Raw genomic sequence first — 14,340 nt, 5'->3', positions numbered from 1 at the left:
CTTTACAAATGCTAAAGAACTTCTCTAGGCGGGAATCACAAGAGAAGGAAAGACCCACAAAAAAAACCCCCAAACAATTAAGGAAATGGTAATAGGAACATACATATCAATAATAACCTTGATACAGATGAAGCAGTTTGCAGGGCAGAAGTTGAGACACAGATGTAGAGAACAAACGTATGGACACCAAGGGGGGAAAGCTGTGGGGGGTAGGGATGGTGGTGTGCTGAATTGGGCAATTGGGATTGACATGTATACACTGATGTGTATAAAATTGATGACTAATAAGAACCTGCAGTATAAACAAACAAACAAACAAAAAAACAACTAATACTAAACTTTCTTTGTGTTATTTGTATGGAAATATGTTAATATAAATGTTTCAGACATTACATGAAATTTCTAAAAATCTTATATGTTCTGGTATAATGTAAGTCATAATTCTAGTTATTACTTTAAAATATATATCTCAGAAATAACTAAATTTCCTTGTCAATTGCATTATTATGAACTTTCATCAAATATTTAACCGTGGTCACTTTTAAGTCTTTTGTCATTTACAGATAGTTCTGGGTATACTCTGATGCTTTTGCAGAAATGTTCCTATAAAAGGGTTTCATCTTCAAGGAATTCATGGAAAAGACTGACAAGTACAGGTTTCTGGTAACTGACTACTGCTGAACTGAATGAATAAGCACTTTCAGAACTCTAATGGAAAACTGATGAATTCATAAAAGTGCTAACAAAAGATCAAGTTGAAAAAAATTAATTACATGGGACTGAGTGAACTGATGAGGATGATTATAATTTTTGTGACTTTCTGTTTGAATAAAAAAAAAAATCCCACAAGGACTCAGAGGTAAAAAATATACAAATCAATTTTCACTGCAAAGTAAAGGAGCTGTTACAGTGGAGGATTACAGGACTGAATGTCAATATTATGACATAGTATGAGTGTGTTTCGTGTTTGGTAATCGCAGTCATTGTTGCTTTTGTTGTGGTCATCCATTTACAATGCTTGGTGTCAGTTTATTTATCTGTTGTAAAAAAAATACAGTGTATGTGTGTGAAAAGAAAAAAAAATAATAACCTTGAAAGTAAATGGATTAAATCCTCCAACCAAAAGACACAGACTGGCTGAATGATACAGAAACAAGACCCATATATATGCTGTCTACAAGAGACCCACTTCAGACCTAGCGATACATACAGACTGAAAGTGAAGGGATGGAAAAAGATATTCCATGCAAATGGAAATCAAAAGAAAGCTGGAGTAGCAAACTCATATCAGATGAAATAGACTTTAAACTAAAGGCTGTTTACAAGAGATAAGGAAGGACACTACATAATGATCAAGGGGTCAATGCAAGAAGAATATATAACAATTATAAATGTTTATGCACCCAACATAGGAGCATCTCAACACATAAGGCAAATGCTAACAACCATGAAATGGGAAATCAACAGTAACACAATAAAAATAGGGGACTTTAACACCCCACTTACACCAATTGACAGATCATCCAAATAGAAAATAAATAAGGAAACACAAGCTTTAAATGACACAGTAGACCAGATAGATTTAATTGATATTTATAGAACATTCCACCTGAAAGTGGCAGAGTACACTTTCTTCTCAAGTGCACACGGAACATTCTCCAGGATAGATCGCATCTTGGGTCACAAATCAAGCCTCAGAAAATTTAAGAAAATTGAAATTGTATCAGGCATCTTTTCTGACCACAATGCTATGAGACTGGAAATCAATTACAGGGAAAAACCTGTAAAACCCACAAATACATGGAGGCTGAAGTGCACTACTAAATAACCAAGAGATCACTGAAGAAATAAAAGAAGGAAAAAAATACATAGAAACAAATGACAATAGAAACATAACGACCCAAAACCTATGGGATGCAGCAAAAGCATTTCTAAGAGGGAAGTTTATAGCAATTCAATCTCACCTCAAGAAACAAGAAAAATCTCAAATAAACAATCTAACCCTATACCTAAAGCAGCTAGGGAAAGAAGAACAAAGAAAACCAATGTCAGTATAGAAGGAAAGAAATCATAAAGATCGGAGCAGAAATAAATGAAATAGAAATGAAGGAAACAATAGCAAAGATTAATAAAACTAAAAGTTGGTTCTTTGAGAAGATAGACAAAACTGATAAACCCTTAGCCAGACTCATCAAGAAAATAAGGGAAAGGATGCAAATCAATAAAATTAGAAATGATAAAGGAAAATCACAACTGACACCACAGAAATACAAAGGATTATAAGAGACTACTACAAACAACTGTATGCCAATAAAATGGACAACCATGAAGAAATGGACAAATTCTTGGAAAGGTACAATTTTCCAAGACTGAACCAGGAAGAATTAGAAAATATAAACAGACCTATCACAAGTAATGAAATTGAAAGTGTAATTAAATATCTTACAACAAAAAAAAAGTCCAGGACCAGGTGGCTTCACAGGCAAATTCTATCAAATATTTAGAGAAGAGCTAGCACCCATCCTTCTCAAACTCTTCCAAAACATTGCAGAAGGAGGAACACTCTCAAATTCATTCTATGAAGCCACCATCACCCTGATACCAAAATCAGAGAGGTATCACAAAAAAAGAAAACTATAGAACAATATCACCGATGAATATAGATGCAAAAATCCTGAACAAAATACTAGCAAACAGAATCCAACAACATATTAAAAGGATCATACACCATGATCAAGTGGGATTTATCCCAGGGATGCAGGAATTCTTCAATATTTGCAAATCAATCAATGTGATACACCATATTAACAAATTGAAGGATAAAAACCATATTATCATCTCAATAGATGCAGAAAAAGCTTTTGTCAAAATTCAACACCCATTTATGTTAAAAACTCTTCAGAAAATGGTCATAGAGGGAACCTACCACAATATAATAAAGGCCATATATGACAAACCCACAGCAAATACTATACTCAGTGGTGAAAAAATGAAAGCATTTCCACTAAGATCAGGAAGAAGACAAGGTTGTACTCTCTTGCTGCTCTTATTCAGCATAGTTTTGGAAGTCCTAGTCACGGCAATCAGAGAAGAAAAAAGAAATAAAAGGGATACAAGTTGGAAAAGAAGAAGTAAAACTGTCACTGTTTGCAGATGACATGATACTATACATAGAAAATCCTAAAGGTGCCACCAGAAAACAAATGGAACTAATCAGAGAATTTGGTAAGGTTGCAAGATACAAAATTAATGCACAGAAATCTCTGGCATTCCTATACACTAACAACGAAAAATCAGAAAGAGAAATTAGGGAAACAATCCCATTTACCACTGCAACAAAAAGAATAAAATACCTAGGAATAAACCTACCTAAGGAGGCAAAAGACTTGTACTCAGAAAACTATAAAACACTGATGAAAGAAATTAAAGATGAGATAAACAGATGGAGAAATATACCATGTTCTTGGATAGGAAGAATCAACATTGTGAAAATGACTATAGTACCCAAAGAAATCTACAGATTCAATGCAATCCCTTTCAAACTACCAGTGGCATTCTTCACAGAATTAGAACAAAAAATTTTACAATTTGTATGGAAACACAAAAGACCCTGAATAGCCAAAGCAGTCTTGAGGGATAAAAACAGAGCTGGAGGAATCAGGCTCCCCGACTTCAAACTATACTACAAAGCTACAGTAATCAAGACAGTGTGGTACTGGCACAAAAACAGAAATATAGATCAGTGGAACAGGATAGAAAGCCCAGAGATAAACCCATGCACATATGATCAACCTAATTTATGACAAAGGAGGCAAGAATATACAATGGAGAAAAGACAGCCTCTTTAGTAAGTGGTGCTGGGAAAACTGGACAGCTACATCTAAAAGGATGAAATTAGAACACTCTCTAACACCATACACAAAAATAAACTCAAAACGGATTAAAGACATAAATATAAGACCAGACAGTATAAAACTCTTAGAGGAAAACATAGGCAGAACACTCTTTGACATAAACCACAGCAAGATCTTTTTTGACCCACCTCCTAGAGTAATGGAAATAAAAACAAAAAAATAAATGGGACCTAATGGAACTTCAAAGCTTTTGCACAGCAAAGGAAACCATAAACAAGATGAAAAGACAACCATCAGAACGGGAGAAAATACTTGCAACTGAAACAACAGAGAAAGGATTAATCTGCAAAATATACAAACAGCTCATGGAGCTCAATATCAAAAATGGGCAGAAGACCTAAATAGACATTTCACTGAAGAAAACATACAGATGGCCAAGAGGCACATGAAAAGATGCTCAACATCACTAATTACTAGAGAAATGCAAATCAAAACTACAGTGAGGGGCTTCCCTGGTGGCGCAGTGGTTGGGAGTCTGCCTGCTGACGCGGGGGGCACGGGTTCGTGCCCCGGTCCGGGAGGACCCTACATGCTGCGGAGTGGCTGGGCCCGTGGGCCGTGGCCACTGGGCCTGCACGTCTGGGGCCTGTGCTCTGCGGCGGGAGAGACCACAGCAGTGAGAGGCCCACATACCGCAAAAAAAAAAAAAAAAAAAACTACAGTGAGGTATCACCACACAGCAGTCAGAATGGCCATTATAAAAAAATCTAGAAACAATAAATAGTGGAAAGGGTGTGGTGAAAAGGGAACCCTCTTGCACTGTTGGTGGGAATGTAAATTTATATAGCCACTATGGAGAACAGTATGGAGGTTCCTTAAAAAACTAAAAATAGAATTACCGTATGACCCAGCAATCCCACTACTGGGCATATACGCAGAGAAAACCATAATTCAAAAAGACACATGGACCCTAATGTTCATTGCAGTACTATTTACAATAGCCAGGACATAGAAGCAACCTAAGTATCCATCGACAGATGAATGGATAAAGTAGATGTGGCATATATATACAATGGAATATTACTCAGCCATAAAAAGAAATGAAACTGAGTTATTTGTAGTGAGGTGGATAGACCTAGAGTCTGTCATACAGAGTGAAGTAAGTCAGAAAGAGAAAAACAAATACCGTATGCTAACACATATATATGGAATCTAAAAAAAAAAAAAATGGTACTGATGAACCTAGTGGTGGGGCAGAATAAAGACATAGACTTAGATAATGGACTTGCAGACATGGGGTGGCAGGGGAAGCTGGGGCGAAGTGAGAGAGTGGCATGGACATTTATACACTACCAAATGTAAAATGGGTAGCTAGTGGGAAGCAGCCGCACAGCACAGGGAGATTAGCTCGGTGCTTTGTGACCACCTAGAGGGGTGGGAGGGAGGGTGGGAGGGCTCAAGAGGGAGGAGATATGGGGATATACGTATGCATATGGCTGATTCACTTTGTTGTACAACAGAAACTAACACAGTATTGTGAAGCAATTATACTCCAATAAAGATCTATTAAAAAAATACTGTTATTTTTCTTGGTGCACACATTTTTAATTTTTTCCCATGGTAATTCAGAATCTGATTAAAACTACCAAATGATGAAAGTCTTAGTGAAGAGGGTTGGAACCACTGAAAAATCTGAAAAGCTATTTTGGTAGAACTGGTACAGTAGATGGTTCCTGTTACATAGAAAAAACAACTACAAATTCTTGCCAGCAGGAAACCATCTAAATACATATTAGTTACCACATGAGGTAATAATGGGATGCACAGGGACTGCTTGCAGCCCCGGCAAGGATATTGCTGGTGTGCTGCTCCAGGATTTCTAGGGAGTTATTATTACTTAATATTTAGGAAATTATACGCCACAAATGTGCTAAGTAAAAATTAACAAGATCCTAGCCTTCAGGGAACATCCCATATTCTGCGTGAGACAGCATTCACACACAATTCCTTAAACGTTTACGCATTAAAAAAAGACATGAATTCTCCTCCTGTTAAAAGGAGATTGTTACCTGATTAGAAGCTGTTTTACTACTTTGTGCTCTGAGTAGAATTAGGATGTCAATTCAGGTGGCTAGGGTTAGCTTATGGTCACTGGTCTTCCTTCTGTTTTTCTTAAAGAACTATAAGGAAACTCATCTTTTTGAATATTATTAAGGGCTCCTATAGGCTAGGATTTTAGAAGTCCATCCTAGTGTAATAGAAAGAGCAAAATATCACAGACGTGAATCTTAATCACATTTTGAAACTTACTGTATTATATCTTTGTTTTAAAAAGGCGGTCAATTCTTAAGGTCACATTTTGACACTTCCCTCAAGCAGAAGCAGATAGCTAAGCTGTGTGAAGCATGATAATGGGGTTAAACAAAACAGTTTCTGTTGACCTTTAAAAGATGTATAATCTACCTCTTTGTACAAGAGTAAACTATAGCAGCATTCACAGCAATAAAAGTATCAGTTGCAATTTACTTACATATTGTTTTATTTCATCTTCACAACAGCCCTTTGAGAGTGGCATTACATATGTCTTCACTTTACGAAGATAAGGTTAGAAGGATCCTTTCCTTATAAAGACAAGGGAACTGAAGCTCAGAAAGGTTAAGCAAATTATCCAAGGTCAGACAGCCAGGAAGTTGCAGAGTCAGGATTTAAGCCTTGTCTGTTTTTTCCCAAGGCATTTGCTTGTTGCATTATGCTGTACCACTTCTTCTAATGGAGATGCAGGTTTTTATAGGTGACAATTCTGATATCTTTACTAGCATAAATACTATTCTGTAGTTTTAGGATGTGAAAAATAAGAGAAAATTTCTGTTAAAATTATGTAGGTGACAGTTTCTCAAAATATAATGGAGACTTGAGCTTATGGTAGGGGATTGTTTGCTAAACATTTGAATGTTCAAGACTGGAGTGTGAGATTGTCTCTTTGCTCCTTGCTGATCCACTCTCTGGAGGAAAAACTCTGCTTTAGACTAAAGACCTCATTTCCTCCTTCCCTCAAATGCAGATTGAGGGAGGTTCTAAGCCTTAACATATAGTCTGTTCTCTACCTAGACTATGATTTTTCATTGTCTTTGTTTGGCTAACTCCTCGTCTTTTAGTTCTCAACTGAAGCCTCCTTTCCTAGTATGGCCCTCCGTGATCCCTAGACTTCATCTGTTCCCTTGCAATTCCAGCTCTTTACTCTTCTTGACATCTGTTACACATATTGCAATTCTTTGTTCATTTTCCTCTGAAGGGGATGGGTCCTATCTATTTTTTCAGCATTTGTTATATGTAGACGCTCACTGTCTACTTGTTGGATCAACGGATGGACAACTGTCTCCACTTAGAGGACATTCTCATCTTAAAAGGCTTAGATGGATCAGTGCGGTATTTGGGGAAGATTCATGGAGTGATCAGCTTAGCCACCTCTACTCTAGGCCTTTGGGGAACCACTTTCCTTTCTTTCAGTCCTTCTCTCCATGCCTTCTCCTACCATTAGAGATAGTTGGGGACTTTGGGAGGAAAAAGGACAGAAGGACCACTCAGTCTGACTCTAGTCTGGTCCTTCATCTAAAGGAGCATGAAGAACCCTCATGGCTCACAATAGGTCTGGTGATCACCTGGCAAGAAGACTTGATATGATTTGGGACTAAAACTGTGTTGGGCTGATAATAGAATATCCATTGGTTTGGCCTTTAGTCTATATATCACTTGTAAACCAGTAGCAGGTCAAATATCTGGCTAAAGAGTTGGGATTCAAGAGTCAAACCTGTTTTTATTAGAGCAATAACTAAACACAGAATCTACCAGACTTGACATCTTAAGACTTGGAATTCAGGGCCAGCTCTGCCATGACCTATTTGTGGGGCCCTGGGGAAGCCATTATCTTGGTCTTATTTTTATCTTCTCAGGTTTTTTTTGGAGACCAGGATGAGAGCATACATGAGAGAGAATTTTCATAACTATAAAACATAAACTTACTCGTATTGTAGTTCATTCTGCTTCAGAAAGTCTTCCACAGTGAAAATATCTTCTGCTTTAACACGGAAGTCAACTGTACTGTGAGGTTTGATTTGTGTGACAGAATCTGGTTTCCAGAAGTCAATCTGAATAAGGAATAAGATGTATTGTACTAGACGCCTATAATTCAATGGGTGAATTATCACCAGCAAGCACACTATTGCTGTACTCCAGTGAGTTATTTTCAGACTCAAATTATCCATGAAATCTCTTAAAAATCTCTCCCTTGAATGAATAAGAGTTGCGACCAAGCAGTTAGATGTCAATAAAAGTGTTTACACATACATGCATAGCATTAATTGATTATGAACAAGCATGAAGAGCATATAGTTATCTCCCATAATGCTAGTTAATGGCAGTATTCTATAACTGCTCTCTTCTATTTATTGATTTTCTAGAACAGTTGCTTATTGTGATAGCAGTGTTTGTGGTAATGGATGCATGTGCTGAATGAATGATGCTGAATTAACTGGAGCCACAAAATTTAAAAGCGAGAAATTGAGCTTTCTCTTACTTTTTAGTGGACTCATTTTATGAGTTTATCTTGGAACTCAGTGCTATACAAGTCATAGTAATGTGTGGAACCAAGAACATCCCTGACCTGTGGAGGATCCATCAGGGAGGAAAAATGTATCTTTCCACAGTGGTTATGTTGGAACCATGGCCAGAAACAAAATATTCTTGAGGATCCAATAATGTGCTGACATTTTCATTTGTTCAATTATTCATCAGCTATTACTGAGGACCTACTATGTGCTAGGCTCTGTGCCTGAGACCAGGAATACACTAGTGAGCAAATCAAACATGGGGAGATTTTAGAGGAAATGGTGCACAAAAGTAGTATGACATATTTGATAATTCTAATGTTTTTCTTTGTGGATGTGTGGTTTCAGATCTCCTTTTTCCTTGGGAAAATATTAACCAATGACATTCCGCCTCTCACAGGTCTCTGTTTTTCTGTTCTTTGCTTGAGCTGAGTAAAGGCCTAGAAACCTGAGGTGACCCTGCCATTGGATCTTTCTCTGCCCTGTTTCTCACTGAATACCTGTTTAGATATTTATGAGCTAGTCTCAGGATGGAGATGTGACAGGTGGTGGTACTTAGGACCATTGCTTTGGAACTTAGAAGGGAGTTTGGGCACACTTAGAGGTTGTGAAATAGAAACTGATGATGTAAGATAATAAGATGACTCAATTTTAGATATACCTGTGGAGAATCCAGGTGCCTATATCCTGTCCTGGTAATCTTCAAACCTCTGTAGATGTCTAGAGGGTACTGAATCATGAGTCAGGGTCATAGGGAAGGTCAGGGGAATGGGAGGCAGGGACATTAGGATTACACAGGAGGGATTCCAGAAGAAATAGTGTGAGGATGGTTGTCACTGAGGTATTGAAAAGAGAGAGTACTGATAATTTGACAAGGATTGGCTGCAGAATGTGATCTATTGAGTCAAAGATGAGAGGATAAAGGTGAGAGGTTAAAAGATAGAGGAGGGGAACTTCCCTGGTGGTCCAGTGGTTGAGAATCCGCCTGGCAATGCAGGGCACGCGGGTTTGATCCCTGGTTGGGAAACTAAGATCTCACATGCCAAGGGGCAACTAAACCTGCGTGCTCTAGAAGCCCGCACACCTCAGCTACAGAGAAGCCTGCATGCTACAATGAAGAGCCCGTGAGCACAACGAAGATCCTGCGTGCCGCAACTAAGACCCAACACAGCCAAATAAATAAATAGATAAATATTAAAAAAAAAAAAAAGGTAGTGGAGGAAGTATAAAGGCTTATCATGATAAAGACAGAGAAAGCAAGGGCTGGTGATGAATTCTAGCTAGCCAGCATTGTAAAGAGAAGGGCCATGAAGACAAGCACATTATAGGAGAAAGCATATTTTTAAAAGTTAACTCTGAATTTGTGTTCTTAATAAATGCTTGTCATTCCATGGTGGGATGGGAGAGGGAGGTGTATCTTTATTATAGACACAGAGGTTTAGAGTTGGTAAAGCACATAAGCATCTGTAGGCAACTTGACAGCGCCTACTCTCATACGTAACACTGGGGCCTTTTAGCGTGCTCAGGAGACTCCCCACTGCCAAGATCTGCATCTCTGTGCTTGAAAACTCCCCCAAACTGGAAAAAGCCTAACAGCTCGCAGCAGGTAGGAGGTGCCAAAGAAATAACTCTTTCCAGAGAAGTGCTTAACCAATGACCCTAGCAAGTTGATGTCTAATATTCCAAATCTGTCATTTCTCAGGTGGGATAATTTTGATGCATGTGGTTTGCACCCTTTCCTGGAATTTCTCTGTAGGATTAAGCTCTAGTCATCCTCTGTGATAGCTGGCTTAATAGTGCCCCTTTTGTTTGCTGCCCTCCCTTCTTTGTATCACTCCTCATTTGTCTACCCAGCCTCCCTGTACTTTCCAAATGAAATCTTTGCCCTTGAATCTTTGTCTAAGGGTCTGCTCTGGAAGAACCTACATTAAGATGGTAGCTTCCCACTTAGAGTAACAAATACCTGCACAATATCCTTGGTGATGGTTCTGATACAATCTTGAGTATATCTAGTACTACTTCAGAACAGCCTAATTGCCTTCTGATGGTTTTCCTTCTGATATTAAGTTGAAAGTTGCCTTCCCTAATCGTCTAACCTCTTGTACAAACGTTTGTCCTGGCTCTGCCAAATATTGGGAGAAATTATATATATATATATAAAATTTCTCAACCCCATTTAAGAAAATATATATATATATTTTTTAATGGGGTAGAGAAATCTCATAAGCATGTTTGACAGAACTTGCAGACCTAACTTGAGGTCCTGTAAAAACTCTCCTTTGAGAAGGAGAAAATTGGTCAGCAAACATACCAACATCCAACACTATGGAGTCCTGCAAATATGATGCAGACTTAGTAACCTGGAGTTAGTCTCCAGGTCTTAGGAGAAACGGAGACAAAAATCAGGAGCAACATTATAGCCTTATAGATGTTTACAATGCATTAAGTGTGGTTACAAATAATGAACTTAAAATATTGGTACAGGGAGATAAATATAAATTTTGGTAATTACCAATACTTTGTGAATGAGATCTATGTTTAAAATATGGAAGTGGAGTAAAGTATGTGATATGAGATATGAGGAGTTGAATTATTATATGTAAAGGAGTTACAAAACTGAGGTTATAAAATTATAAATCCAGGAACCTTAGTGACAACCATTTGTTGGAAGATAAAGCAATATCTTTAAGTGATACCACTGTGGGAATGTCAACTTAATCAGCCAGCTGGCTAATATTTAAAGAGTCTTTCCTAAAATATATTACAAAACCAGCACAAAAGCAAGTAGTGTATTCACCTTAAATTCTTTTGGGAAAAAGAAGGATTCATAAAAGAATAAATATTTGTGTTGGGGAATTTTGGTTCTTCACATATTTACACAAATTTGTTTCTTCATGTTACGTTTGACTATGAGTTGAGCATATGATAGACTCTTCCTTTATCTTGATGGAATTTTCCTTTCTTGTTGGAAGAGGAAATGACTTCTACTCTAGGCCTAGTTCCAGACAGCAGGGAGAAGCTTACAATCATAATGGAAGTGATGGGAACATTGGAAGACTGTAACCAAGTTACCTTGGGCATGCACCTGAAACTACAGAAACAGAGTTCAAGAAAGTACTGAGAAAAGAGAATAGGTTTTGTGGGGAATGTCTCCAATAAAGGAACAAGGAGATAAAATAAAACCCTTACTATACAATTACATATGGAAAGAGGGAGGCTGCTAGAGTCCATTGTGGTCACAGGTCACAGGTCTCAATACATTCAACTTTTAAAAGGGCATGTTCAAAAGCAGGGAGGAAGGACACATGGCCAAGGATGAATACAAAGACTAGATGCCCTTGTAATGATCTTATCAGGAAGGCTACAGTCCAGAATATGCTGCACTTGCAGGATTGCTAAGGAGAGTAAAACTTCCTTTTTTTTAACATCTTTATTGGAGTATAATTGCTTTACAATGTCGTGTTAGTTTCTGCTTTATAACAAAGTGAATCAGCTATATGTGTACATATATCCCCATATGTCCTCCCTCTTGCATCTCCCTCCCACCTTCCCTATCCTAGCCCTCTAGGCGGTCACAAAGCACTGAGCTGATCTCCCTGTGCTATGCAGCTGCTTCCCACTAGCTATCTGTTTTACATTTGGTAGTGTATATTAGTCCACGCCACTCTCTCACTTCGTCCCAGCTTATCCTTCCCCCTCCCCATGTGCTCAAGTCCATTCTCTAGGTCTGCGTCTTTATTCCTGTCCTGCACCTAGGTTCTTCAGAACCATTTTTTTTAAAAATTCCATATATGTATGTTAGCATACGGTATTTGTCTTTCTCTTTCTGACTCACTTCACTCTGTATGACAGACTCTAAGTCCATCCACCTCACTACAAATAACTCAATTTCGTTTCTTTTTATGGCTGAGTAATATTCCGTTGTATATATGTACCACACCTTCTTTATCCGTCCATCTGTCGATTAAAAATCTCTTTTTCAATCATGTTGGAAATAAAATGAATAAAGAAGAAACACGCAGTCTCACTGCTTGGAGCTAAAGTATGTTTGCAGCTGGAAGAGAGGAAGCAGCCAGATTGAACTCTTGTTTGGCTTTTGTCTTTTCTAAGGAGTTATACTATCTCTTGTTTTTTCTACTTCTACCGAGAGATGAAACTACCATAAGTAAAGAAAATTTCAAATATTATGATTTTAGCAGAAAAACCTTCTTTGGAAAGAGAACATTGAGGCCCAGGATAGATAAGCAGGGAGGGGATTAGTCTGGTAATGCAAATTGCATTCAAAATCCTGGATCTAATGACAGTCATGATAACAAACGCTTACATAGTTTTTACTATGTAAGTTCTTTCTAAGTGCTTTACTTATATTACTTCTTTTAAATCTCACAACAATCCTGTAAGGTAAATGCTCTTATTCTTCTTATTTGACAAATGAGAAAGTTGAGACCCAGAGAGGCGTCCAAGATCCAGCTAGCAAGTGGTAGAGCCAGGAATCGAACCCAGGAAGTCTGAGTCCGGATTCTCTGCTCTTGGCCACCAGAAAATGTTGAATTTTAGGTAACTAAAAAAATACTGAGGATGTGATTGCAGAACTTTCTCAGCAATCTTGGAGGAATCAGAGCTTGAAGGGATCACTGAGGAGTGGAGGGGGCATGTCTTGGATTTCGTGAACAGGAAGACACGTGAATCCCAGAAGCGGGAGCTCCAGGGGCCTGGCATGGATACTGGCAAAGTAAACTGGAAGCAGATGGACTGTGAATATTCAGAAAAGGAAGCCATGATCCTTGGGAGCCAGCACGGTTTAAAGCAAGAATAAGTCAAGCCAAAAAAAAGAAAAAAAAAAAAAGAATAAGTCAAGCCCAATTAACTTCATGTTATTCTTGAAAGAGACCACTAGCCTGATAGGATGCTGAATCTGTATCTTAGCAAAGCGTTTGACCAAGTCTGTGCATTTATATTCTTCTTTACAAGCTGGAAAGCACAATGTTAGCTGTAGGTAACACCACAGTAACTTGGGTAGTAGAGCAAACTCATCCAAGGAGAGTTGGTTAATGAACCACTTTCAGTGCTTACTTAACACTGTGTCTGGCATATTGGAGCCTCATGATAAATAGGTATTAAATGAGTGAACCATGAAGGGTGCCTCTAATTCTGTGCTGACCCCTGACTTACTTAATGTTTTTCCTTTATCAGTGACAAAGATAAAAGTCAAGAAGGCATGTTTATCAAACTTGCTGGTGATACAAAGTTAGGGCAAAGAATTATTTGGATGAGTGAATTAATTTTTAAAACTGTCTCAATATGCTATCAAGATAATTTTTAACAGAGTAAATCTAAAATCCTGCATTTAGGTTAAAAAATCAATTAGGCAAGTATAGAAGGAAGAATACCTTGCTTGAGGGTGATTCATGTGAGAAAAAAATAGCCTAATAGTTTTGATCGGCAATAGGTTTACTATAAGCGAAGAGCATTCTAACTGTTCAAGATGCTAAAAAGAATCTTAGGCCCCATTAGTAAGTGTCTGCTTTACAAATGAAAGCAGGCAATGGTCCTACAGTATGTATTAATCAGAGCACACCTGGAGGTCCATTGTCAATTCTGAGAGCTGCATTTTAAAAAAGAAATATAGACAGAAAGATTGAGCTATATTCAGAGGTGACCAGAATGATCAAGTGTCTGTAAACCAGTGCTAAGAGAAATGATGGAAGGCCTGGAAAAGATAAATCTTAGAAGTGAGACAGTATTTGACTCAGCTAGGTCCAGTGGGTCAAAGATAGAGAAGGTAGCTTTCAGCTCAGTGTAACGATTAAAATGATTTGTAAGGGCTTCCCTGGTGGCGCAGTGGTAGAGAGTCCGCCTGCCAATGCAGGGGACACGGGTTC

General features: G+C 38.0%; 1 protein-coding gene across 1 annotated transcript in view; it reads right to left on the bottom strand.

Moving 5' to 3' along the window:
* Positions 1-14,340, bottom strand: part of CPB1 (carboxypeptidase B1) — a 39,641-nt gene that overhangs the window by 23,886 nt on the left and 1,415 nt on the right. The window contains exon 3 of the mRNA XM_065877067.1: positions 7,875-7,999. Within this exon, the coding sequence (XP_065733139.1) occupies positions 7,875-7,999 (125 nt within the window). The remainder of the gene's footprint in view (positions 1-7,874; positions 8,000-14,340) is intronic.

This window comes from Phocoena phocoena, chromosome 4 (assembly GCF_963924675.1).
Source record: "Phocoena phocoena chromosome 4, mPhoPho1.1, whole genome shotgun sequence".
Classification (NCBI taxonomy): Eukaryota; Metazoa; Chordata; class Mammalia; order Artiodactyla; family Phocoenidae; genus Phocoena; species Phocoena phocoena.
Note: the sequence above shows the minus strand (reverse complement) of the source record. Positions and strands in the feature narration are given on the sequence as shown.